The sequence below is a fragment of the Ochotona princeps genome, chromosome X (assembly GCF_030435755.1).
Source record: "Ochotona princeps isolate mOchPri1 chromosome X, mOchPri1.hap1, whole genome shotgun sequence".
Taxonomy (NCBI): Eukaryota; Metazoa; Chordata; class Mammalia; order Lagomorpha; family Ochotonidae; genus Ochotona; species Ochotona princeps.
Window position 1 is genome coordinate 42,349,946 of NC_080865.1, and position 24,380 is coordinate 42,374,325.

The window sequence follows — 24,380 nt, forward strand, 5'->3', positions numbered from 1 at the left end:
TGATTTGCATTTCCTTGTTCTTGGTATATATGCTTATTGGCCATTGTATATCTTTGGAGAAATATGTGTTTAGATCCTTTGCCAGTTTTAATTGAGTTATTTGTATTTTGTTATAAGATATTCTTTAGGCTATTATAGCTTAAAAAAGTTTTTATCGTAAAGTCAGATTTACAGAGAGGAGGAGAGACAGAGAGGAAGATCTTCCATCTGCTGATTCACTCTCTAAGTGGCTACAACGGCTGGAGTTGAGCTGATCCGAAGCCAGGAGCCAGGAGCATTTCTGGGTCTCCCAAGTGGATATAGAATCCCAAGGCTTTGGGCCGTCCTCTGCTACTTTCCCAGGCCACAAGCAGGGAGCTGGATGGGAAGCAGAGCAGCTGGTACACAAACCAGTGCCATATGAGATGCTGGCACTTGCAGGAGGAAGATTAACTGCTTGAGCCATTGTGCTAGGCCCTATTACAGGTTTTTTTTTTTTTTTTTGTCATTCTTTTGAAATGAGTATGAGGGTACTTTGAATGGTTCATAGAAAATGTGTTACGAAAAAACATTGGATTTAAAATATTTTTACTTCAGAACAAACATTAATTCCATTTTTCTTTTTTTCTTTTTTTTTTTTTTAAAGATTTATTCATTTTATTGCAGCCAGATATACAGAGAGGAGGAGAGACAGAGAGGAAGATCTTCCGTCCGATGATTCACTCCCCAAGTGAGCCGCAACGGCCGGTGCTGCGCCAATCCGAAGCCGGGAACCAGGAACCTCTTCCGGGTCTCCCACGCGGGTGCAGGGTCCCAATGCATTGGGCCTTCCTCAACTGCTTTCCCAGGCCACAAGCAGGGAGCTGGATGGGAAGTGGAGCTGCTGGGATTAGAACCGGTGCCCATATGGGATCCCGGGGCTTTCAAGGCGAGGACTTTAGCCGCTAGGCCACCGTACTGGGCCCTTAATTCCATTTTTTCAATGAGCTGTTTGAAATATTCCTGTGGCCTTTGAATTTTTGTGAAAGAGAGTTGTTGGGTCTTAGAGAATGTGCTTTTAAAATTACCAAATAAGGAAGATATACCAGCTTCAATTCAATCTTTGCAAGTGAGTAGTTGTTTGTCTTGTCTTGGGCCAACATTTAATGAGCCGTATGAGTCCATTCAAAAGTTAGGACAGAGGCTGGTGCTGTGGTGTAGTGGATAAAGCTGCTGCCTTATAGTGCCAGCATCCCATATGGGGGCCCCGGTTCATTTCCTGGATGTTTCACTTCCCATCCAGCTCCCTGCTTGTGTCCTGGGAAAGCAGTCAAGGATGGCCCAAAGCCTTGGGACCCTGTTCCCGTGTGGAGACCAGAAGAAGCTCCTGGCTCCTGGCTTTGGATCGGCTCATCTCTGGTCATTGTGGCTATTTCTGGATGAGCCAGCAGATGGAAAATTTTTTCTCTCTCGTTCTTTCTGTAAATCTGCCTTTCCAATAAAATAGTAAATCTTTAAAAATAAATAAATCTTTAAGAAAATATATAATTTTCATATTCAGTGAGTAAAAGCTAGAAGCTTTTAAATTTTGGGGCCTGGCGTGATGACCTGGTGGCTAAATCCTTGTATGAGCCGGGATGCCATGTGGGTACAGGTTCATGTCCTAGGTGCGCCACTTCCTATCTAGCTCCCTGTTGGGGCCTGGGAAAACAGTAGAGAATCACCCAAGGACTTGGGACCCTGGAACTGCGTGGGAGACCCGGAAGCAGCTCCTGGCTCCAGATCGGCTCAGCTCCCGCTGTTGTAGCCTCTTGGGGAGTGAATCATCACATGTAATATCTTCCCTCTCTGTATGTGCTTCTCTCTGTAAAATTAGAAATTAAATATAAATAAATCTTTTTAAAAAGTTTTAAATTTTTTGTCTATCAATATTGAACCCTAATTATGTGAACTTTGTCAGGGTGTTTTTTTTTTTTTCCTAAAGATTTCTGCTACAATTGGTGCAGATATCAAGACTGTTGATAACAAACACATACAGACCCCTCACCCTTTTTGTTTCTGTAGATTTATTTATGTATTTGAAAGATAGAGTTACAGGGGAAGAGAGAGAGAGCGCTTTCCTATTTGCTGGTTCACTGTCCGAATGGCTGGGACAGGGCCTTGCTTCCAGGTTTTTTGGGTTGGTACAAGCAATCAGAAGCTAACAAACTGCTTCTCCAGTATCAGCCTACCTCTTAGCACTGTTTCCAGTATTTTCTACCTTCTGAAAGGTGGATGAGATCTTTAGGCTTTAGCCCAGTCACAGCTAATTCATCTGTGCAAGAGATTTCATCATGTGTCACCAGCTGTTTTGTTTTGTTTTAGATTTATTTATTTTTTTTGGAAACTCAGATACGCAGGAGAGATAAAAAGATCGTCCATATACTGATTCACTCCCCAAGTGACTGTAACAGCTGGAGCTGCCCTGATCTGAAGCCAGGAGCTTCTTCCAGGGCTCCCACACGGGTGCAGGGTCCTAAGGCTTTGGGCTGTCCTCAACTGCTTTCCCAGGCCACGAGCAGGAAGCTGGATGGGAAGTGGAGCAGCTGGGAAATGAACCAGTGCCTGTGTGGGATACCAGCACGTGCAAGGCAAGGACTTCAGCCACTAGGCTACTGTGCCAGGCCCACCCCACTGGTTTAAAGCTTTCAGCCCAGCAATGCTTTGATCACTTACAGAACTCCTCTCTTAATCCAACTTTTCACTAGCTTTTGTTCTATTTCTTTCCTTTACATCAGAAGTCTAGGTGTAGAGATCTTTGTCTATATTTTTCGTTACTAACAATTTTTTTCTTCCCAGTTTCTCTTAAACTTAGTCAGGTTTTTACCTTATCTACTCAAACTGCTTTTATGAAGGTCACCAGTGACTTTCATGTAACTGAATTCAGCAGGTGATTCTTAGATCTCATCTTCCTTTACCACCAATATGTGACCAACAGTATGTGACAGAGTTGAACACTTCATTTGGCTTCCAGGTGAGACTGTATACTTCATGCTGCATCATTTCAAGAAGTGTGCAGTGTATGATTTTCCCACTTTAGTGATTGACCAGTGGGTTCAGTGGTCACAGTCTGATCCCTCTTTGTAAAGTTGTGTTTTTCTTTTTATGTTGAGGAAGTGATGTGTGGGAGATGCATTAGTATCTTGTTAGTAGTATCCAGTTCTTTGTTAACCTTACATCCATTAATAATTGTCCAAATCAATTGTTCTATGAGGGATTACAAAGTGGTGATTTTCTAGTTTCACCATTCCATCTGTGTTTATTAGCTAGAATTCTGTAAATGTTCTTTTTTTTTAAGGTTTATTTATTTTTATTACAAAGTCAGATATACAGAAAGGAGGAGAGACAGAGAGGATGATCTTCCGTCTGATGATTTACTCCCCAAGTGACCACAACGGCCAGTGCTGCACCAATCCGAAGCCAGGAGCCAGGAACTGTCTCCAGGTCTCCCACGCGGGTGCAGGGTCCCAAGGCTTTGGGCCGTCCTTGACTGCTTTCCCAGGCCACAAGCAGGGAGCTGGATGGGAAGTGGAACTGCCGGGATTAGAGCGGGTGCCCATATGGGATCTCCGCATGTTCAAAGCGAGAACTTTAGCTGCTAGGCCACGGCGCAGGACTCTAAATGTTCTTAATGTTTAAATACCATGCCTTTTTTGTTTGTTTGTTTGTTTAAGTGATTTGTTGCTTTATTTGATTTAAATATAGTTATGACAGGAAAACTCTCTTAAGTTAAACCATATTCAGCAGTCTTCATTCAAAAATAGCAGAAAATATTTATACATTTTCAAGGTATTTATTCTACGAATAGTATTTTGTCATTCCTTTTTTTTTAGTAGTGGGGAAGCTTTATTTTCTGCCAAAGGTCATTTGAATATTCATAACATCATCCACATGCAGTGAAAAATTATCAAAATTATCCTGCTACAGAGTTACTGAATTTTGAGACCTGCCTGTAGTTGTCTTAGCAGGGCCAGACCAATTGATTTTATGGGCCTTAACACCAGGTAGAAGAGACATTCCCCATTCCTGCCTTAGGCCTCTGACGTTTTTTTCTCAAGTGAACAGAAATTTTTTTTTTTTTTTTTAAAGATTTATTCATTTTATTACAGCCAGATATATACAGAGGAGAGACAGAGAGGAAGATCTTCCATCCGATGATTCACTCCCCAAGTGAGCCGCAACGGGCCGGTGCGCGCCGATCCGAAGCCGGGAACCTGGAACCTCTTCCGGGTCTCCCACGCAGGTGCAGTGTCCCAATGCATTGGGCCGTCCTCAACTGCTTTCCCAGGCCACAAGCAGGGAGCTGGATGGGAAGTGGAGCTGCCGGGATTAGAACCGGCGCCCATATGGGATCCCGGGGCTTTCAAGGCGAGGACTTTAGCCGCTAGGCCACGCCGCCGGGCCCGTGAACAGAAATTTTTATGTAAATACCATGCCTTTTAAACAATTCTCCTTCTGATCTTATTCAGGCTGTTGGCTTTAAATTCCATCTTTATGCTGAACATTTTCACATTTTTTAGTAAGCTATTAGAATAGTTTTTTAAGTGTTTTTTTTAATTGACAACTCTATATATTTATAGGGTATGTTTGATTTTTTATGATTTTATTATTATATTATTATGATACAGTTCCATAGGCTCTGGGATTTCCCTGATCCCCTCCCCAAGTCCTCTCCCCCCCACCCACTGATTTCTTATTACAGTACACAGTCATAAGTCCATCATTATGGGCATGGACAATGCAGACAGTCCAGGATCCTATTGTTGAGACATATTTAGCAGTTTCAGTGGGAGTACTTCTTTGATCTGGAAATAGAGATGCATATTGCATTGTATCCTCACATCTGGATATGATACTCTATTACACAGTTGCTATTACATCCCATTGAATAAAAAGCAACAAAACAAAATCAACAGGAAGAAAAATAGAACCTTACAACATCTGAAAGTTAAATAACATGCTACTGAATAACTTATGTGTCGCTGAAAAAAAACACAGATTAAGAACCTTGAAGAACATGATGCTATTGTGTGACCTATGAGTCAGTGATGAATTTAATATGAAAAAAAAAGTTTTTGAATAAATGAAAATAAAAATGAAACCATCAGAATCCATGAGATGTGATTTCTGCGGATCTTTGTTGGCAACAGATAGATGTTTTTTTTTTTTTTTTAAAGATTTATTCATTTTATTACAGCCAGATATACAGAGAGGAGGAGAGACAGAGGAAGATCTTCCCTCCGATGATTCACTCCCCAAGTGAGCCGCCACGGCCGGTGCGCGCTGATCCGAAGCCGGAACCTGGAACCTCTTCCAGGTCTCCCACGCGGGTGCAGGGTCCCAAAGCTTTGGGCCGTCCTCAACTGCTTTCCCAGGCCACAAGCAGGGAGCTGGATGGGAAGTGGAGCTGCCGGGATTAGAACCGGTGCCCATATGGGATCCCGGGGCTTTCAAGGCGAGGACTTTAGCCGCTAGGCCACGCCGCCGGGCCCAGATAGATGGGTTTTGTTTTTTTAATCCAGTCTACTAATCCATGACATTTGATTGATTCAGGGTTATTATGAATGGGTGGTAATTTTAGCAATGGGTTGTTCATTGATTTTTGTCTTCTGTTGTTATTGTACTGGGATGTTCTTCCCATTTGCCTTTGGTTTTGTTTGGTGCTATTCCTCTTCCTGTCAAGAGAACATGTTGAAGTATCATTTGCAGGGCAGGTCTACAAGTGTTATGTTCTTTGTTCTTTGGGCTTTTTTTTTTTTTTTAAATATTTATTTTTATTGCATTTCCTTTTTTTAAAAAACTAATTACATTGCATTATGTGATACATTTTTTTATGCACTGGGATTCCCCCCGCCCCTCCCAAAACCCTCCCCCCACGGTGGATTGCTCCACCTTGTTGCATTTCCATAGTTCAAATTCAGTTGACATTCTTTCATTGGAGGTATTTACCAAGCATAAAGTCCAGCATCTTATTGTCCTGGTAAGTTCAATGGTTTCTTGGTGAGACCATCTCTGGTCTGAAGGTAGAGCCGGCAGAGTATCATTCCAATCAATTAAAAGTCCCAACATAATATTTCCAACCATTTACAACATTATGGCATTAATTGACATGGTATTGATTAACCAATATGTTGATAGGAAAATGCAGGTTCTCAACCACAACCTGTGACTTCTTCATAGACATTTCAATTTTGGTTTACATTCAACCGTATTCTATATACCTTAAAATGGCTTAGATTGCTATTCAGCTGTCTCATGCCTATTTTAATTTTAGTCTTTAGCAGTTTATAGCATCGAAGCATGATTTCGCTGAACCTGGCTGTTTTTCAGGTGGTCTAACTCTATAATTCTAACAGGATATATGTCAACAGTTTAGGTGAGCATGTTTAGGAGGGGTGTGCAGAGAAATCTTCCATACCCCAGTGAGGAGTAACTAATCTTTGTGTCCCACCCAGTGAGGTATAAGTGCATCCCCGCTGACCGTTTCCTGTCTGGTTCTAAGCTTTGCTTGTTGTTCTCTGTCTATCTATTCTCGTTTTGTTTGTTTGTTTGTTTGTTTGTTTGTTTGTTTTGAGGGGTTTCTGGAGCGCTCCTGATGGTTATTACGAGAGGAGGTGGGGACCCAAAGTTAGAAGCAGGCAAGGACCAGAGAAAGCTCCTCTCCCTAGTCCTGAAGGAAGTTTACTGTTCTTCTGTTTCTGCGGACCGCTCTGGGATCCTGGTTGTTGTTCCGATGACCTTGGAACCTGCAAGGCAGGATTTGGGCTTCTTCCACCCCATGTGGTAGGTCCAAAAGGGGGTGGTTGACCTCAGAGTTCTTGGTCTCCGAAGGCACTCCATTTCCCCGTGGTCTCCTTGGCAGTAGGGATGTAGTCCTCGGTGCTCCTTGGTGAGGATCTGGGAGTCTTCAGGATTGGGATAAAAGCCTCCTCCTTTCCGTCTTTGGGCTTTTCTTTACTGTGGAGGAATTTTATTTCATTTTCTTTTTTTTTTTTTTTAAGATTTTATTATTATTGGAAAGCCGGATATACACAGAGGAGGAGAGACAGAGAGGAAGATCTTCCATCCGATGTTTCACTCCCCAAGTGAGCCACAACGGGCCAGTGCTTGCCGATCCGAAGCCGGGAACCAGGAACCTCTTCCGGGTCTCCCACGCGGGTGCAGGGTCCCAATGCATTGGGCCGTCCTCGACTGCTTTCCCAGGCCACAAGCAGGGAGCTGGATGGGAAGTGGAGCTGCCGGGATTAGAACCGGCGCCCATATGGGATCCCGGGGCTTTCAAGGCAAGGACTTTAGCTGCTAGGCCACGCCGCCGGGCCCTTTATTTCATTTTCAAAGACAAAGGAAAGCTTTGCTGGGTATGTTATTCTTGTCTGACAATCTTTTCCTTTTAGAATCTGGAATGTCACTCCATTCTCCTCTGGCCTCTAGAGTTTCCTGTGAGAGGTCAGCAGTGAGTCTGATTGCCATTCCTTTATATGTCAATTGATTTTTTTTTTCTTGTGCACATTTAAGGATATTTTCCTGATTTTCAACTGAAGAGAGCTTGATTATCATGTGTTGAGGTGAAGTTTGCTTTTGGTCAACTATATTAGGAGTTCTGTGCCCCTCCTGTGTTTTGTTTCCCAATTCTTTTTCCAGATTAGGGAAGTTTTCCTTTATTATTTCTTTTATTTTTTTATTCATTTTTTATTTTTTTAAAGATTTATTTATTTTATTGGAAAGGCAGATATACAGAGAGGAGGAGAGACATACAAGAAGATCTTCTGTCCGATGGGTCACTCCCCAAGTGACCACAACAGCCAGTGCTGCGCTGATCCAAAGCCAGGAGCCAGGAGCCTCTTCCGGGTCTCCCACGCGGGAGCAGGGTCCCAATGCCTTGGGCCGTCCTCAACTGCTTTCCCAGGCCACAAGCAGGGAGCTGGATGGGAAGTGGAGCTGTCGGGATTAGAACCGGTGCCCATATGGGATCCCGGGGCTTTCAAGGCGAGGACTTTAGCCACTAGGCCACGCCGCCGGGCCCCCCAGTAATATTGTTAACCATAGTCCTCATGCTATGCAGTAGATCAGGAGAACATATTACTTGTGTCAAACTGAAATATTATGCCATTTGACTAAGATCTTCCTTTCCCTGTTCACAACCTCTGGTAAATAGTTTGACTTTCTACCCAGCTTGATTTTTTTAGTTTGTTTGTTTTTAGATTCTGCATGTGTATTTTTCTTAAACGACACATCAAAATTTCCTTTTATTGCAATTTGAACATTTGAAAACCAGAATATTGGTCCCGACATGGAAGCCTAGTGGCTAAAGTCCTCACCTTGCAACCTTACACGTGCCGGGATTCCATATCAGCATGAATTCTTTTTTTTTTTTTAAGATTTATTTATTTTGTATTACAAAGTCAGATATACAGAGAGGAAGATCTTCCGTCCAATGATTCGCTCCCCAAGTGAGCCGCAACGGCTGGTGCTTGCCGATCCGAATCCGGGAACCAGGAAACTCTTCCAGGTCTCCCTCACGGGTGCAGTGTCCCAATGCATTGGGCCGTCCTCGACTGCTTTCCCAGGCCACAAGCAGGGAGCTAGATGGGAAGTGGAGCTGCCGGGATTAGAATCCATGCTCAGGGCCCTGCGCAGTGGCCTAGCAGCTGAAGTCCTCACTTCAAACGCACCACGATCCCATATGGATCCAGCTCCCTGCTTGTGGCCTGGGAAAGCAGTCGAGGACGGCCCAAAGCCTTGGGGCCCTGCACCGGCATGGGAGACCTGGAAGAGGCTCCTGGCTTCAGATTGGCTTAGTTCCGACCATTGTGGCTGATTGGGAGTGAATCATCAGATGAAAGATCTTCCTCTGTCTCTCTTCCTCTCTGGATATCTGACTTTGTAATAAAAACAAAGAACAAACAAAAAAAGAAAACTGGAATATCTATTCCCCCAAATTATGCAGACAAAATATACAGTGTTTCATTATATTCCTTTGTCAGAAGTTATTGTGCACAACAGTTCTCAGTGCACAGTATCTTCATCTCATTGACCTTAGTCTTCTAAAACATGGGAATACTTGAGAAACTTACTGGTGCTTCTTTGAACCAAATTGAAGACAAAAAGAACTAAAGTGTATCAAATCATCCCAACTACTGATTCCATGAATTACTGGTGACGAGGTAGGGAGAGAAAAACAACACAGCTATTTCTTAAAAAAAAAAAAATATATATATATATATTAGTTACATTGCACATTATGTGACACAGTTTCATAGACTCTGGGATTCCCCCAACCCCTCCCCATACCCTTCCCCCATGGTGGATTCCTCCACCTTGTTGCCAACACAGCTAATTTCAGACATTATCAAAATGATTGTCATACCAGTCTACCATAGCATAGTTTGTGTACTACATACAGTGACTGGCAAGAATAATAATATAAGGATTATGTCTAAACTGACTCTTTGTCCTAATCTATTCCTGTCCTTGTGTTCTCTGAAGGATCCCACTCATTATATATGCAGTAATTGCAGCAACATCTGAATGGCTCACTTGTTGCTCTCTGAATTCTGTTAAGACCACTGTCTCTGCGCTCTCTTTTAAGCTGAGAATGTCTCAGCTGAAAGATTTCTTAGGTACCTCAGCTTGGCCCGCCTTTCTCTCTGCTCCCACAGCAGTGTTCTTATCCCTTTCCTCTGTTTGGCTTTACATTAACAAGGTCAAGCTTCTGGTAGTAGTATGTGGGGGGTCAATATTCTGGTACAGGGGTAGGAATTTTCGCAGTAGGTTCGAGTGTCAGTTTACTAAGGTCCTTTGTCAACATTTCTGACTCCTCACAACTTTCTCCCCTGGACATCCAGAAAGGTGGCAGGATCAAGGTTGTGTTACTGCTTGGTGGTAGCACACTGATACCCATGCCAGTCTAATGGCATCTCTTGGGTGCTTGGCTCTCAGGTAAAGGAGCGCTGGACTGTAGTGACTCCGCAGCAGTCCAGAAGGACACTGAGCCACCAACAGAGAGGTGAAGGAGCCAAGCTGCTGGGGAAAAAAAAAATCTCTGCATACACACTTAAGTACCTGGTTTATTTCACTTAGGTTCAGGTGTGTTGATGCAAAGGACAGACTTTCCTGCTCCATAAAGGTTGAGTAGAATTTCTTGGTGTACATATATCACATTTTAAAGATTGATTCATTTGTTGATGGGCACTTCAGTAGTTGCCTTATCTTGGCTACTGTAAGTAAGAACACATGAAATATTAAGATGTACACATCTCTTCTCCATACTGATTTCAATTTGGCTATATATCTAGCAGTGGAATTGTTGGGTTGTATGGTAATTTTTTTTTTTGAGGAGCACCCTACTACTTTCTTAAAATATTTTTACAGTAATTTATAATACCACCAGCAGTATATAAGGGTTCTTTTTTTCTCCACATCCTAGCCACAGCACCAGCTTCCAGCTTTAGGGTTTTCTACATATAAGGTCATATCATCTACATTTAAAATTTTTCTTCCTTTCTAATTTGGGGACTTTTTTTCTCTTACCTAATTATTGTGTCTAGAACTTCTGTTACTATGTTGAATAGAAGTGATGTAAGTGACCATCCTTTCACATCCTGATTTTAAAAGCCAGCTTTCAATTTTTCAACACTGAGTGTGATGTTTGCTGTTTTTTAAGATTGTAATTATGCTGAAGTAGTTGTCTTCTAAATTTGCTGAATTTTCTTAAAAATATTTCATTTTGAGACATCTTAAACAAGACCATATCACCTGGTCTCTGCTTGTGGAATGTTCTCAGCTTGCTCCTCAGCTGCCATGGAAGGTTGAGTGAGGGAGGGAACAGGGAGGCAGAGCCTGGCTGTTGTCACATCTGCTTGCCGTGTCATGTGACTGCTTCTACAGCCATCTGTAACATGCTGTGCTCATATTGACTCTGGGATGGAAGTTTAGGGTTTAGCCTAAAAGGAATGACAGGAAACTCCTTGATCAAGTCCTGCCTTGTTGTAAACCTATCCGTGCTTCTCCATAGTCCTAGTAAAGCTCTCAGCAAGTTTTATTTTCAAATAGCCTTTTTTTCTGTCCTTGGAGTCTGTGGGAAGCCAGACAGCAAGAACGTACTGGGGAGGCCAAGAGTTGGAGTGCAAGAGTGACACGTGACCAATCACAAAGGTTTAATTTTTCATTGAAAGTCGGAAAGACACACAGAGAGAAATCTTTCATCTGCTGGCTCACTCCCCAAATGGCCATAATGGTAGGAGCTGAGCTGGTCCAAAGCCAGGAGCCAGAAGCTTTTTCTGGTTCTCCCATGTGGATGGGTTGCAGGGACTCAAGGACTGGGCCATCTTTCTGGTGCTTTCCCAGTCACATGAACAGGTCCCTATATATCTGTTAGAAAGAGAATACAAGCAGTCAAGAAGACCAAGGCCTGTGTCAAAGTGTGTAAAAGGAGTCTAGAACACCTTCTGCAGTTTCAACTTGAAACGTAGTGCTGCTTTTGATTGAACTGGGAAAAATACCCTCTGGCAGAACAAACAGGAAGATAGCATCTTCCTGCATGCTATCAACATGCCTTCAAAAAATAGCTGAACCTGCTGGCTAATTACTCCAGAAAATATAACTAATTAGTAATTATGCCAAAACCAAATTATCTTTTTTTTCCTGGTGTAGCAGATGTGTTTAGGCATCCAGATGGATCATACCAGCCAATGTTCTTCATCAAGAAAAATGCTTTCATTACTGAGGGGAGCGTTTGATGACTAACACCTTGACTAGCCCTTTGGAATAAAGTCTAACTAAAAATGAAACATTCTTCTGGAACAAGATTAAGTTATTTATATTAGAAACAGATTTTAATACTTCAGCCTCTTAATCTTTCAGCTAGTGTTGTATGGTTAACTACTGGCAGACACAAAATGACAAATACTGGATGATTCCACCTATATGAAATATGTAGAATAGACAAATATATGAAGACAGAAATAGCTTAAAGATTACCAGGGACTGGGGAAGGGAGGAAATAGGGAGTTACTGCTTAAAGGCTAGAGAGTTTCTGTTTGAGGTGAGGAGAACTATGGTGATGGTGCACATTATGGATTATGTCACTGTCGATTGAAATGGTTCAAATGGTAAATTTTATATGATACATAGTTTCTCAAAGAACAACCCAGAAATTTGTTCTCTGATGGTTCTATACATGGAATTTAGAAGTCCAAAATCAAGGTGTCAGCAGGGTTAGTTTCTTAGAAAGAGAATATGTTCCATGTCTCTTGTAGTGCCAGCAATTGTTAGAGTATGTTTTGGCTCATAGATGCATCTCTCCAGGTCACACTCACAAATTTCAAAAATGAAATTTGGGGGAACACTATTCAACCCAGTACAAAGAATTTCCAGGGGTAAAATTTTCTGGGAACAGTACTTAGAGTCATAAAAGCATTGATGACAAAAAGATCCTGAAATACCAACATTTATATTGGGATGGGCAGAGGGAGAAGGAATTGTTAGAGAGGAAAAAATCTAGGAGTGAGTGGTGGGGTGTACCAGTCAGATAAAAAGTGGAGTGGAAACTTCAAGAGGGATGTTTTAAACAAAGCAGAAAGGTCAAGAAAAAGACCAAGAAGTTAATTTGGAAATATGAAGGTCATTGGTGCCCTTGGTCAGAATTTTTTTGTAGTTAGGTAAGAAGCCAAGTCATAGTATGCTGAATTATGAACTCTGGCCTTATGAGCCTTCAAAGTGAGAGCCAGATATCCATGGGCAAAGCAGGCTTTTTAGTCCTTTTTTCTTCCTTTGATCCACCGCTTACATTATTTTAAAAATAAACAGAGAAGTTTTCCATCTGCTGGTTCATGCTACAAATGCCTACAAAAGTCAAGGTTGGGCCAGGTTGAAGTCAGGAACTCAGAATTCAGTCATTCTCCTACATGGGTTGCTGGGGCCCAAGTACTTGAGCCGTTACTTGCTGCCTTCCAGGGCATCAGAAGTAGAGGCAGGACTGAAACCATAACATTGCAGCATGAGAGATTGAGATATCCCAAGCAGCTTGTTAGCTGGTGCTGTGCCAGATGCCTGCCTCCATACCCAGATTCTATTATTAACATTTTAGTATACTGCATTGTATACCTATTTTTATCATATACCTATTCCATCAGTGCATTTTACTTTTTTGGATGCATTTCAAAGAAAATTTCAGACATCAGAATACTTTCTGCTCAGCTGTTCCATGTACAAATCATTAACTAGCTTCATACCAATTGTACATTTGGTGCATTTTGACCAATGCGTTTACCTGTATAACCCAAACCCTTGTCAAGGTATAGAACAGCATCATCACCCTGGCAAATTTTGCCCATCCTGCTTGCCAAGCAGCTTCCAGCCCCACTTTCCAATTCCAAAGGCTACTGTTGTTCTGATGTTTTCTACCATAGGTTTTGTGTGTAAGTAAAATCACACTTTCTACTCTTTTGTACCTGGCTTAATGTGATTTTGATACATGTGGTAGTTTTTTCTATTGAGCAGTGGTCCATTTTGTGAGTATACCACAGATTAATCCAAGCTGAGCACTTGGGTTGCTTCCAGTTTGGGCTATTATGAATAAAGCAAAATGGTTTTTTAAAATTCTCAAATATCAATCATAAATGGAGTTAAGCAGGGGGAAATATCTTTTTAAAAAAGATTTGTTGGGCCCAATACAGTGGTGTACACACTAAGCATTCACCTGGGTGCCAGTTTGTGTCCTGGCTGCTCCACTCCAGTTCCCTGCTTGTGTCATCAAGGCTTCAAAGGATCAAGTTTCCAATACTGGCATTCAAGTCACCTGAGTTTTCCCATCACCATAGGTTTTATTTGATTTTGATTGGGCATAGAAAATTTTATCAGTTGTGTCTAATGTATCCATATGCACTTTGACAAGTAGGTTAGACAAGAGATATTTGGAGAGCTGGATCAGGATAGGGGAATTCAGTTCTTGTGACTAGGGCAGAGATAACCCCACTAATAAGCATTGAGATTGACAGGACCAGGACTTTACATCTCTGTAGGTTTAGTACCTATGCGCCGGAAAACAGATAGCAACTCCAGTTACTTTGCTTGTGAAGCGAGTAAAATTTTATTGGGTTAGAATCTTTGCATTTAGTTTTCTTCTGCTGTGATGTTCTCAAGAGCGCTTTCAGAAATGTTTCAAAGGATCGCTGAGATGAAGGGAAATCCTGCATTTGTCTTCTGTAACTTAAGCTTATGTGCCTTTTCAGTTGCTGATTTGAAGTACTGCATGTTTAGCTGGGCTTATTATAAGCCCCTTGGTATACTAGGTATATTATGACCTAATGGTTTCTCCAAGCAGAAAAAAACATTTTTTAGCATCTAAGCTTCATCCGTCTGTGAAGAGGAGAGGTTTCTTGAGGCATCAGCTAGCTTCAAAATGTGGTGAACCGCATAGGATTATGAAGAGGTTAATTGACTTTGGTTGAGGAGAATGTTTGCATTTGTGGAAATAGAATGACCCTTCGGGATCTTCCTTTTTTTAGATGTTTGTATTGGAAAGAGAGAAGAAGGGACAGAGATTAACATCTTTCATCTGCTGGTTCATTTCCCAAATGGCCGCAATGGCTGGAGCTGAGCTGATCCAAAGCCAGGAGTTTCCTCCAGGTCTTCCACATGGGTGCAGGGTCCCAAGGCCAGTCTCACTGCTTTCCTAAGTCACAGGCAAGGAGCTGGGTGGGAAGTGGGGCAGCCGGGACACAAACTGGTGCTTTGATGGGATCCCAGTACTTGGCAAGGTGAGGATTGGCTAATTGAGCCGTTGCATGGCCCCTATGGTCGGTCTCTCTCTTTTTTTAAGATTTATTTATTTTTATTGGAAAGCCAGATATACAGAGAGGAGGAGAGACAGAAAGGATGATCTTCCATCCAATGATTCACTCCCCAAGTGACTGTAACAGCTGGAGCTGAGCCAATCCAAAGCCAGGAGCCAGCAGCTCTTCCAGGTCTCCCATGTGGGTGCAGGGTCCCAAGGCTTTTGGGCCGTCCTCAACTGCTTTCCCAGGCCACAAGCAGGGAGCTGGATGGGAAGCAGGGCTGCCAGAATTAGAACCGGCGACCATATGGGATCCTGGCGCATGCAAGGCGAGCACTTTAACCTCTATGCTATTGCGCCAGGCCCTCTCTTTTTTTTTTAGTTTGAATTTTATGGTACAGAATAATCTGTGATTCCCCTCTCCCCAGTTCCCATCCCCAACTGATTTTCCCCATATTGTCACAACATTCCTTCATAAGGAGTTACAATTCCATCAGTCTGCTATTTAAGTGTGCCCCGGCAGAATCAAGATCGTGGACTAGGGTAAGGACATGTTTAAACAGATGGAGAAACATTTAATCAAGATGAACCAGAGAGGACATATTCCAGGAAATAGGAGAGGACAGAACAACAGCAGAGGGGTACCTGGAGACTGACAGACACAGGAAAGCCGCGAAAAAAATGGTGTGGTGACTGATACTCCAGCAACATTCAGCTAACAGCGATCTGAACTCCACCAGCAACCGGAACTCCACCAGCAACAAGTGGGAAGTGACTTTCACTGGGAGCTTGGGAGGTGAACCCAAACAAAGAACTGTCTGTCCTGATGGTCTGTGATTTGACCAGGAGTAGAGACAGAGCAGCAGATCCCAGATGGGCAGTGCAAGAACAGGGTGGATTTCACAGCCCAGTCAGCCCCCTAGAGCCGAATTAGATACCATTTTGCGTAAGGAGGTAAGGGCTATGGGTCAGGGCTGAGCATGCACTGAGCTGGGAGTGAACTCATTTCTGACTCAGTGAACTGCAGCAATGTGGCATTCTACAGGTTCCACCCAAGACAGGTGCTGGGTAGCCCTCAGACCTGACTGCCAGCAGATCAAGAACTCTAGTAGTGGTACGTCAGGCACCATTTTGTACATGCTTTAGGATGGAAGATCTTTCTCTGTCTCTCCTTCTGTCTGTATATCTGACTTTGTATTAAAAATAAATTTTAAAATCTTAAAAAGAAAAAAAAGAAAAATTTATGAAATTGGCACCTGGATTTTCTTCTAGGTTTTATAACTTTAGTTCTCATATTTAGGCATTTGATCTATTTTGTGTTAATTTTTGTGTATGGTGTGAGATGAGGGGATCCTGTTTCATGCTTTTGCATGTGGGCATCCAGTTGAAGAGACTGTTTTTTGGTCATCTTTTGTCAGTGAATTTTTTTGACATCTTTATTGAAATCAGTAAATATTGTAAACCACTGAAGACTTTTAGGTGAGGAATCACATATTTTATTTTATTCTTTTTTAAGGATTTATTTATTTGAAAGAGTTACAGAGGAGAGAGAGATCTTCCATCTGTTGGTTCACTCCAAATACCTGCAACAATCAGAATTGGAATGATCTGAAGCCAGGATCCAGGAGTTGGTTTCAGGTTTCCCACATGGGTGCAGGTGTCCCAATAGTTGGGCCATCTTTTGTTGCTTTCCCAGGCATATTACTAGGGAGCTGAATTGGAAGTGGAGCAGTCAGTACTTAAACTGGCATCCATATGGGATGCCAGCATCATAGGCAGTGTTTTTACACATTGTACAACAATGCTGGCCCCATTTTCTTTTATTCATTAAGCTGATATTGATGACTATATGTAAGGACTTTGTTGGAAGGGGCAAGACATATAGAGAAGTTGAAGTTCCAGGCCAGAGATGATGGTGACTTGGGTCTCAGAAGTGGTAGTGGAGATGGAGATAAAGAGGTTGTATTTGGGCAATAAGCTGAGTAGGACTTGGGCTGCTCACAGGGTGGATGGCATAAAAGAGGGGCAAGGTGAAGGATGCTTCATATTTGGGGTGTGGTCAAGGATGCTCTTCAGATTCTAAGTTTGGGTGGTTAAGTGAATGATAGTGTCATCTATTACCAAACACATGGAGTATATTTTTAGAGGGGAAATAATGGTGTTACTTGGGATGAACTAAATTTTGGGTGCCTGTGAGACTTTCAAATGGAGATGTCCAGAAGGCAGTTGGAATGTGGGTACAGATCTAGCTTGGGTTGGAGAGAGTTACTTGGGAGTCCTTCGTGTGTAAGATATGAGTGGAGGCTCTGGGAAAGCCTGAGGAGAGAATATAAGGAGTAAGAAGAGGTTCCAGGACTGAATCTTCCTCTGGGAGGAAGAATGGAAGTTCAAGAAAAAGAAGAAATGGCCAGTGATGGAGGAGGAAAATTAGGAAAAATCTGTAGGAATTTGGTAGAAGCAGAAGGACTTTGAAGGGGACTGATAATTTCTTTTTTAAAGAAAATTTATTTTATTGGAAAGTCAGATGCACAGAGTGGAGGAAAGACAGAGAGGAAGATCTCCTGTGTGATGATTCACTCCCCAAGTGGTTGCAACAGCCGGTGCTACACCCGTCCGAAGCCAGGAGCCTGGAGCTGCTTCTGGGTCTCCCACACGGGTGCAGGGTCCCAGGACCTTAGGCCGTCCTCCACTGCTTTCCCAGGCCACAAGCAGTGAGCTACATGGGAAGCAAGACTGCCAGGATTAGAGCCGACACATGCAAGGCGAGGACTTTAGCCGCTAGGCTACCATACCTGGCCCTGATAACTAATCTTAAAGACAACTCAGAGGTCAATAAAATAGGCCTGAGAAGTGCCCATTTATTCTTCCTGTTTATGTATCTGTTTGTTTTACAAAAAAAATTATCAACCCATGTTTCTCATGGTTGGCAGGTTTTCTGAAATACCTTTATACTTTCATTCTCCACAATTAGTGCCTCAAGGTGTGCTGGCAGTGTCTGGTGGATATTTGTGTCTTACATGATGCCAACTTTCATTGGCATTTTCTGTGCTAGCGTTTTCCGTTCTAGATGGAAAATATTAAAATTGTGCAGTTTTTATTCCAGAGTGGACTCCAGAGTATTCTTACACTGAATGTTCAGTGTTTCCTTCTTTTTTTTCCTAACCTTACATATATCTTTTTAACCTTATTTATAGATATGTGAAAGAGGCCAAAGAAGCAACTAAGAATGGAGATCTGGAAGAAGCACTTAAACTTTTCAACTTGGCAAAGGACATTTTTCCCAACGAAAAGGTGATGAGCAGAATCCAAAAAATACAAGAAGCCTTGGAGGAATTGGCAGAAAATGGAGATGATGAATTTATAGATGTGTGCAATTCAGGTCTGCTGCTCTATCGAGAACTGCACAACCAACTCTTTGAGCATCAGAAGGAAGGCATAGCTTTCCTCTATAGCCTGTACAAGGAAGGAAGAAAAGGTGGTATTTTGGCAGATGATATGGGATTAGGGAAGACTGTTCAGATCATTGCTTTCCTTTCTGGGATGTTTGATGCTTCACTTGTGAATCATGTGCTGCTGATCATGCCGACCAATCTTATTAGCACATGGGTGAAAGAATTTGTCAAGTGGACTCCTGGAATGAGAATCAAAACCTTCCATGGTCATAGCAAGGATGAACGCGCCAGAAATCTCAACCGAATTCAGCAAAGGAATGGTGTCATTATCACCACATATCAAATGTTAATCAATAATTGGCAGCAGCTTTCAAGCTTTAACGGGCATGAGTTTATGTGGGACTATGTCATCCTTGACGAAGCGCATAAAATAAAAACCTCATCTACTAAGTCGGCAGTATGTGCCCGCGCTATCCCTGCAAGGAATCGCCTCCTACTTACAGGAACACCCATCCAGAATAATTTACAAGAACTGTGGTCCCTATTTGATTTTGCCTGTCAGGGTTCTCTGCTAGGAACATTGAAAACTTTCAAAATGGAGTATGAAACTCCTATTACTAGAGCAAGAGAGAAAGATGCCACCCCAGGGGAAAAAGCCTTAGGATTGAAAATATCTGAAAACCTAATGACAATCATAAAACCCTATTTCCTGAGGAGGACAAAAGAAGAAGTACAGAAGAAAAAGTCAAACAGTCCAGAGCTCAGACTCTGTGAAAAGAATCCCGATGTTGATGCCATTTGTGAAATGCCTTCACTTTCCAGGAAAAATGATTTAATTATTTGGATACGCCTTGTGCCTTTACAGGAAGAAATATACAGGAAGTTTGTGTCTTTAGATCATATCAAGGAGTTGTTAATGGAGACACGCTCACCTTTGGCTGAGCTAGGTGTCTTAAAGAAGCTATGTGATCACCCTAGGTTGCTGTCTGCACGGGCTTGTCATTTGCTAAATCTGGGGACTATAAGATTTTTTGATCAAGATGGAATTGAGGAAGAAGACTCCTCGGGTATGTACCCTATTGATCAAATACCTGATGATGCATTAATGGAAGAATCTGGAAAAATAATATTCCTAATGGACCTGCTGACAAGACTAAGAGACGAAGGACATCAAACTCTGGTGTTTTCCCAGTCGAGACAGATTCTAAACATCATTGAGCGCCTCCTAAAGAATAGGCACTTTAAGCTATTGCGAATTGATGGAACAGTCACTCATCTTTTAGAAAGAGAAAAAAGAATTAACTTATTCCAGCAAAATAAAGATTATTCTGTTTTTCTGCTTACTACTCAAATAGGTGGTGTTGGCTTAACATTAACTGCAGCAACTAGAGTGGTCATTTTTGATCCAAGCTGGAATCCTGCAACTGATGCTCAAGCTGTGGATAGAGTTTACCGAATTGGACAGAAAGAAAATGTGGTGGTTTATAGGCTGATCACTTGTGGCACCGTAGAGGAAAAAATATACAGAAGGCAGGTTTTCAAAGACTCATTGATAAGACAAACTACTGGTGATAAGAAGAACCCTTTCCGATATTTTACTAAACAAGAATTGAGAGAGCTGTTTACAATCGAGGATCTTCAAAACTCTGTGACCCAGCTGCAGCTTCAGGCTCTGCAAGCTGCTCAGAGGAAATCTGATAAGAATCTAGATGAACATATTGCCTACCTTCATTCTTTGGGGATAGCTGGCATCTCAGACCATGATTTGATGTATACACATGATTTGTCTGTTAAAGAAGAGCTTGATGTGATAGAAGAATCTCACTATATTCAACAGAGGGTTCAGAAAGCTCAATTCCTTGTTGAATCAGAGTCTCAAAATCCAGCGGAAAGACAGAGAACCGGGTACAAGGAGAGTTGGCAAAGAGCAGCAACTGTATTTCCTTCTCAAACAAAGAAAAAACAGCCTGAATTGAATAAACCACACTCTCAGCCTTCACCTCTTATTACTCATTACACCCAGGAAGAAGATATCAGTTATCAAATGGCAAGTGTAACCATTGATGATCTTCCTGAAGAGAGTGAGACAAAACATCTTTCCACTATAATGATGAACATTACTTCCCAGCAAGGTGGGAGGGATCCACATGAAAGTACATTTAATGCTGACTCTGTAACTACCGAGGGGTCTGGAAGTGTAGAAGAAATTTGCACTGACTCTGTACTGGGAACAGACAAGAGCTTTGCCACGGAAAAGGAGGCTCTACAGGAAGAGGCATTACCAGAGGGGCCTAAGCAGGAGGCACTGCCAGAGAACTCTCTGGGAAGTTCTGATTTACTTAGCAGAGCTGATTCTGGGCCAAATCTAGATCTACTAAAAGATGAGAGTTTACACCATTGCAGTTCCTACTCTATTAATCCCATAACGCACGAAAATCAAAATATGGAATCGAATACATCTGTTATTGAAATACATGATGATTTGTCAGCATCCCATAGTGTACTGCAAGATGCTCAAGCAAGTGTGGCCAAGTTGGAAGAGGAACCTTTAGCATCTTCACTACAGTATGCATGTGATTTCAATCTTTTCTTGGAAGACTCTGTAGACAATAGAGAAACTCCTTCTGGTCAATCTTTGGAACATGTCGAGGAAGAGAAAAGTTTGTGTGGCTCTGCAGCTCATTCCAGAGCGGAGTCTGTGCGTGGCAAAGAGTGTGTCACTTTGGATTTTTCAGAGCAAGACAATGAACCAGAAGAAGTTGTAGTTAATGTTAAAACCAGAAGTAAGGCTAGAAGAATTATTTCAGATGATGAAGAGGAGGATGATTCAGTTAAAGGTACTTCAAGCCCAAGTCCACTCAGCACATCTCCCTTTCCATTCTCATCTGTTAAACAATTTGATGCTTCAACTCCCAAAAATGACACAAGTCAGCCTGGAAGTTTCTTCTCCCCTAAAATACCTGGTAGTGAAAATAAGTCTAAAAACTCTAGAAGGTCTCTGGCTTCTAGGAGGTCTCTTATTAATGTGGTCTTAGACCACGTGGAAGATCTGGAGGAGAGACTTGATAACAGCAGTGAAGCAAAAATGGCTGAAGATGATCCTGAAGAAGGAGCAGAGGAAAGCAGTGATGAAGGCTCTGAGTGTATAGAAGAGGATCCTTCCGGAGAGAGAGAAACACTGTCTTCAGAAAGCAAGTCCAGTGGCCTGTCTGTGTCTAAGCCTGGTGCTTCAGCGCTAGAGACCTCTCCTGCTGACCCTGAGCCTTTGTCAGCTGAACAGCCGGTTGCTTCTCCTCAGGATGAGGCAGCCGAGGCTGCAGACGACTATGAGACTCTTGTCAAGCGTGGAAAAGAACTTAAGGAGTGTGGAAAAATACAGGAGGCCCTAAACTGCCTTGTTAAAGCACTTGACATAAAAAGTGCAGATCCTGAAGTCATGCTTATGACTTTAAGTTTGTATAAGCAACTTAATTAACCCCTGAGTTAGTAACCTGTTTATTGTATTTTAAAGTGAAACTGTATAAGGGAATTTTTTCATGCCATAAATGTAATCTTTGGGAGCATGAAACATCTAGACTTAAGAAAGGAAAGATCTCAAAAAGCAACTTCTGTCTCTACCCTCCTGTTTTTACTCCCTCCCACTTCCTGAAATACATATATCCTGGTGTTCTGAGCACTATGTTAATACTTCAGCAGTTGAATATTGTTATATTTTTCTTTCAGGCATGCTGTAGAAACCTAACAGAATTATAGTTAAGTTTGGTTTTTAATGAACACTTCCTAGATAAAATTTTCTAGATTTTACCCCCCAAATGATCAACTTTGTGTAGCATAGTTCAGATAGGATTATTAAAGTCACTTTTCTCAAGTGTTTTTGTCATTCACCTTCTTTCACCGGAGATGATGGGAAAGCTGGATTTATTCCAGGTTCTAGCCTCTGTGTGGGAGACTTCAAAGCTGAGACTCAAAGTTCAAGAAAGGGAACAGGATTATTTAGATGTAGACGATACACGCTCAGAAGCAAATGCAGGCAGTCTTGTTTGGCAGGATGCATGTCATGAGAATTGCATGCCAACCCAGTTTAGTTTGCCCCCTTTATTGGGTAGGAGATAATGGACAAATTGAATACTCAGTTAGGGTCAAGTTTGGGCAGGGTTCCATGCTCATGATCCTCTCTGGGAAGGATTTATGGTGTCTACGTGGGCCTCAGTATACATGTGTTCCTTAGTTTATGTTGGAGCTTGTCATTAGTATTACGAATTTAAATTCCTTATTGGCATGCTATTGTATGCTTCCAGTTTAATATGGCATTAGGTTGGGTGCCTGGTGCTAGGGTTCTTTATCATTGTTATTGCTAGCCTCTCTGGAGTCACTTTGCTGACTAGCAAATCACTTAACAGTTCTCCTTTTCTATATTTGCATGTTATTTTGACATATACCTGCTTAGTTATAGACTGAAAGGGGGTTTCATTCCCTCTCAGAAACATGAAGTGCAGTATAGCAGTCTCTCTACACTGTCACCAAAGAGACAATGTGAGTTCTTCAAAAAGGTCATCAAGAAAAATGCTTATAAAAAATGATTGCACTGAAATAAACTTTGAATTCTGGTTTCCATGAACTCTGAAGCATCTTTTTATCATTTGTCAAGTGCCTGCTATGTACTTGGTACTCTACACAGGCTTCTTGTTTAATCCTTACCACAGTCCTTTGAGGTAGAAGGGGGATGGCATTTTCATATTTGAGAAAACTAAGGGTCAGTGATGCTGGGATCTGCCTATATTGACACAAGGGTGAAACATTTTTAATCTTGTATTAACTAATGACAAGCCACTGTAATACACTGAATTATTTTTGCTTTGCAGCACTTCTGATACCAAGTATATGAGGCTTTTCTACTCCAAGCAATTCTCAAACATTCTACAGATAGCAACTGGGTATCCTATAATTCAATTCTGATACTAACTACCTGGAGTTACACCAGACTCCCAAAAAACTGCCCTTACCTCAGGTCACTTCTAATTACTCAATCTCCAGATTATCCACATTTCTGTTGAATTTCGCTATAAATTAGTGGTCCTCCTGACCCTCTCCTACAGAAGTTCATAGAACTCCGGAGAGGTTTACTTATTACCAATTTATTATAAGGAATGCAACTCGGAGCCAAAGGGAAGAGAGGCCTAGGGCAAAGCATGCCCTCTAGGCACACCACCTAACATGTTTATGTGTTATGTGTCACAGCTTCCCACTATTTAAAGCCTGGTGTGTAGGTTTCATTACCTGGGCAACTAACCATTGGTGATTAACTCAATCTAGCTTCTTTCCCTTCCCTAGAGGTTGAGGGTGTGGCTGAAAGTTCCAACCTTCTAATCATGTCTCAATCTTTGTGGCAACCAGTCCTATTGTCCAGTAACCAGTCCTCTCTCTCTTTAGGGAACCAGACAATCATCATTTAGGGGATTCCAAGGGTTTTAGGTCAAGAATCAAAGGCCACATTTTTCATTATGTCACATATGCAATAAAAGTGTATATGCACTTTTAAGTGTAAATTAAGTGTATATACACACCAGTATTTTCATGTTTATTTTTTAAAAATTTTTTTACTCATTAATTACATTGTATTATGTGACACAGTTTCATAGGTACTTGGATTCTCCCCACCTCTCCCCAAACCCTCCCACCATGGTGGATTCCTCCACCTTGTTGCATAACCACAGTTCAAGTTCAGTTGAGATTCCCTCATTGCAAGCATATACCAAACATAGAGTCCAGCATCTTATTGTCCAGTCAAGTTCAGTGGCTTCTTAGGTATACCCTTTCTGGTCTGAAGACAGAGCCAGCAGAGTATCATCCCGATCAATTAAAAGCTCCAACATACCATCAGCAAAAATTTACATCATTATGGAATTAATTGACATAGTAATGAGTAACCAATATGTTAAAAATAAATGCGAGTTCTTAACCACCTTCTGTGACCACCTCATTGACATTTCAGTTTTAGTTTATACACAACATATGCATAACATATTATACATAACATCTTAAATTAAGGCAAACATGTGGTATTTAACCTTTTGGGATTGGCTCATTTCCCTTAGCATTATGGTTTCCAGTTTGGCCCATTTGTCCACAAAGAACTGCATTTTTTTTTTTTTTAATAGCTGAGTAGTATTCCATGGAGTAGATGAACCATAGCTTTCTTATCTAATCCTCTGCTG

At 41.8% G+C, this 24,380-nt stretch overlaps 1 protein-coding gene across 1 annotated transcript in view; it reads left to right on the top strand.

The window, feature by feature from the left end:
• The window catches only part of ERCC6L (ERCC excision repair 6 like, spindle assembly checkpoint helicase), a 33,703-nt gene extending 10,930 nt beyond the window's left edge, over positions 1–22,773 (top strand). Inside the window, exon 2 of the mRNA XM_004592756.2 lies at positions 17,968–22,773. Within this exon, the coding sequence (XP_004592813.2) occupies positions 17,968–21,640 (3,673 nt within the window). The 3' untranslated portion in view covers positions 21,641–22,773. The remainder of the gene's footprint in view (positions 1–17,967) is intronic.
• Positions 22,774–24,380: the final 1,607 nt, after the last annotated feature.